This window comes from Corticium candelabrum, chromosome 5 (genome assembly GCF_963422355.1).
Source record: "Corticium candelabrum chromosome 5, ooCorCand1.1, whole genome shotgun sequence".
Lineage (NCBI taxonomy): Eukaryota > Metazoa > Porifera > Homoscleromorpha > Homosclerophorida > Plakinidae > Corticium > Corticium candelabrum.
Window position 1 is genome coordinate 1,050,001 of NC_085089.1, and position 2,913 is coordinate 1,052,913.

Sequence of the window (2,913 nt, forward strand, 5' to 3'; positions counted from 1 at the left end):
GCAACACACAGGCGAGACCGCCGGCCTCGAAAATCGCCACCGAGTCGCGAGAACAAATAAGCTCTAAGACTTTGATGCACTGCTCGGCCAAATCCCGGCTGACTCTTTGTGACATGTCGGCTGCCTCTAGTCGAGTACACAGACCCCGCATGGCACCATCGATGGCCACGATGCGACGAGCGCATTCGCCCGACACATCGAGATAGTAAGTAATTGCTCTAGCTGTCACCTCAAGAACGTTATCCGGACATCGTTCGTCGAGAAAGACCTTACAGAGAGCAGGAAGGAACGTCCTGGGTGGACACCTACACAGCAACGTTCCACATGCAGTAATACGCCACATAAACTTAATTAATTATTAGATTCTCATCCTGCACACACCAATACAATTTTAATATAACTCAGTTTGGTCTTCTCACACACAGATCTGAAATTTTAAGCCCAGCACACGTTGATCATGTGTGGTAAGTACAGTAGGATGTCACTTATCCAAACACTTCCGTTATCTAATCCGTTCGTAACTCTGAATAGTCCAGATAACTGACACCTACTTGACACACCCACATAAAAAGTCTGGGAATCCAAGGCTCAGTGTTGCTTTAGACCTATTATTAGAGCACTTTTTACCACACCAAGAGGCAAAACAACAAACGACTCGTTTTAGCTTCTTCGTCGCTTTTGGGGTTTTGGCATTGCGACATCACGGATGAGAACTACACACATACTCTGATGCTCATGTACATTACCATTTTGTGGGAGCAAAGCTAGAGTGAGTCTGAGGCACAGGTCGTCAGGTAGACCGATGCATTTGGTTACTGGTGTTCGGTAAGTGACATCCTACTGTACCGTATTTGTAATGTGGTTAAGTCGACGATGTTTTTATTGCCCAAACATGTTCGGACAGTTGAATTCTGAAGAACTGGTTTGGGTGCATTGTTCCTGAACAATTGAGCCTCATTGACTTGTACTGCTGATATGCCTCCAGAACCCTAAATGCTGCTTGTACGCATTAACAAAAATGCATCATAATTCCCAGACCAATTTTAATATTTCAACATTGTGAACTGTTGCCTCACAATGACGTCACAAGGTAAATAGTTAATAAATTCAATTTACCGCCTACCCACTGAGAACAAAACCACGCAAATATGAGAATCTCATAATTAATTAAGTTTATGTCTAACAAAACGCCCACTGGCCCCACACTCTAATCAATTGACTCATCACGCGTAGACAATGAAAAAACTTTACATCTCAAAGCAACGGTCGACGTTGTCCGACATCAGCAGCAACATACAGAGCTGCTCGAGAGCGATTTGCTGCATGTCACGCTCCTCTCCTTGGTCCATTAGCAACCACTCGAGCAGAGTGGCCGGGTCGACGTCCGCCATGTTGCCTAAAAGAACAACAGTGAGTTACAGTTGACACACAAACATTAGAGATGACATCAATCAGGAGGAAGTGATTCTATTGGACGGATCGTGTTCCCGATAGGAGGCCTTACCGGGAGAGTTAGCGTAGTCTTGCTAGAGAATATGTGTTTTTCATTCAGTGAATGATAGTCTTGCGATTGTGATATGAACAAGTACCTAGAAGACGTAACACGCGTAGATCCGTCACCCTGAGGTCAACTGTAGAAAACGATCATGCGCACTGATCGGTTGTATCACGTGACAGTATATGAGGGTTGCCGTTTCCACGGTGATTGTGCAGTGGCGTCGCTAGGAGGGCATGGGGACCTTCAAATCTAATTATTTTAGGGCGTGGTGGATTTTCCGACAATACAAACTCTATTTTGTCATTGATAAGTAAAATGCAGTCTAATTTACGAAACTTCAAAGGCATCGTGCAATGGACAAGCAGCTAGAACCGCTCCTAGGGGTCTCTGTCTACAACTAATCATGATTAATATTTCTACGTGGTCAGTTTAGTAATTAAATTTGATGTCACGTGGCAGCCTGGCTCCAACCATGGAAAGCTGGCGACGTCTCTGCCCAAGACAAAGTGAATGGTTAGCACGCCAATTGTTGTTATGATATGATCTAACTTACTAGGTTGTCAGTTTGACATCATTCTTGACCTTGTGTCAAGAAATATCACATAGTGAATCAAATCCTATCCTAGAGAAGAATTTTGACAAAAACGTGTGATAAATTTCAACATTAATTAATTAATTACGTTAATTAAATGCAAAAAAAGTTGTTGCCAAGACAGTTTACAAAACCACTAATATTCAATGAAACATTTGATTTAGTGTACCGTCAGCATTGCGGAAGACTTTGTCACACTCTTGAAAATAAATTTAAATATGCAGTGAAGATAACTTTTTACCACTGCTGCTTTGCCGTCTTGCTCCACATTTGTCACTTTGCAAAGGCAGAGTGTCGTTTCAATCTAATACACAGCAAAACATCGTCTGGATCTAAATTGCTAATGCATGCTTATGAGAGACAAGAAACAGGTTTTTGAGATCATTCATAATTTAGTTTGTAATAGAGTAGTTCTGTTTGGATATTCTGTATTCTGCAATTTGGCAAATTTAAAGATTACAGTATTTACTAGCAATTATCTAAAAGGCAATATTGATATCAGTAGTTGTAGCCTCAACTTGTCTTTTGCATTTGCGTTCATTTGTCAAATTGCACTGGCAACCATTGTATTATAAAGTATAACCTTGAACTTCTAGACGGACAGGAATAGATTTTATCTGCATGTCTATACCTATTGTTCAATCTCTTTTAGACATTGTGTAACCATTTTTTGTTTTTCTCAATGGAAGAGAATATCATTTCTATAGATTATAGAGATGCAAACGACACACTGCAAAAAATTAGGTAAGTGAGCTATTTTTACAGTAATTAAGAAGACTATGTGGGAACTTGTTTGGCCTGGCCTAAGATAATTGATTACCCA

At 41.0% G+C, this 2,913-nt stretch overlaps 1 protein-coding gene across 1 annotated transcript in view; it reads right to left on the reverse strand.

Moving 5' to 3' along the window:
- The window catches only part of LOC134180544 (E3 ubiquitin-protein ligase HECTD1-like), a 25,664-nt gene extending 24,024 nt beyond the window's left edge, over nt 1–1,640 (reverse strand). The window contains exons 1-3 of the mRNA XM_062647722.1: nt 1,505–1,640; nt 1,252–1,396; nt 1–305 (exon numbers count right to left, since the gene is read on the reverse strand). The exon at nt 1–305 is cut by the window's left edge and continues 398 nt beyond it. Of these exons, the coding sequence (XP_062503706.1) occupies nt 1–305; nt 1,252–1,391 (445 nt within the window). The 5' untranslated portion in view covers nt 1,392–1,396; nt 1,505–1,640. The remainder of the gene's footprint in view (nt 306–1,251; nt 1,397–1,504) is intronic.
- Nucleotides 1,641–2,913: the final 1,273 nt, after the last annotated feature.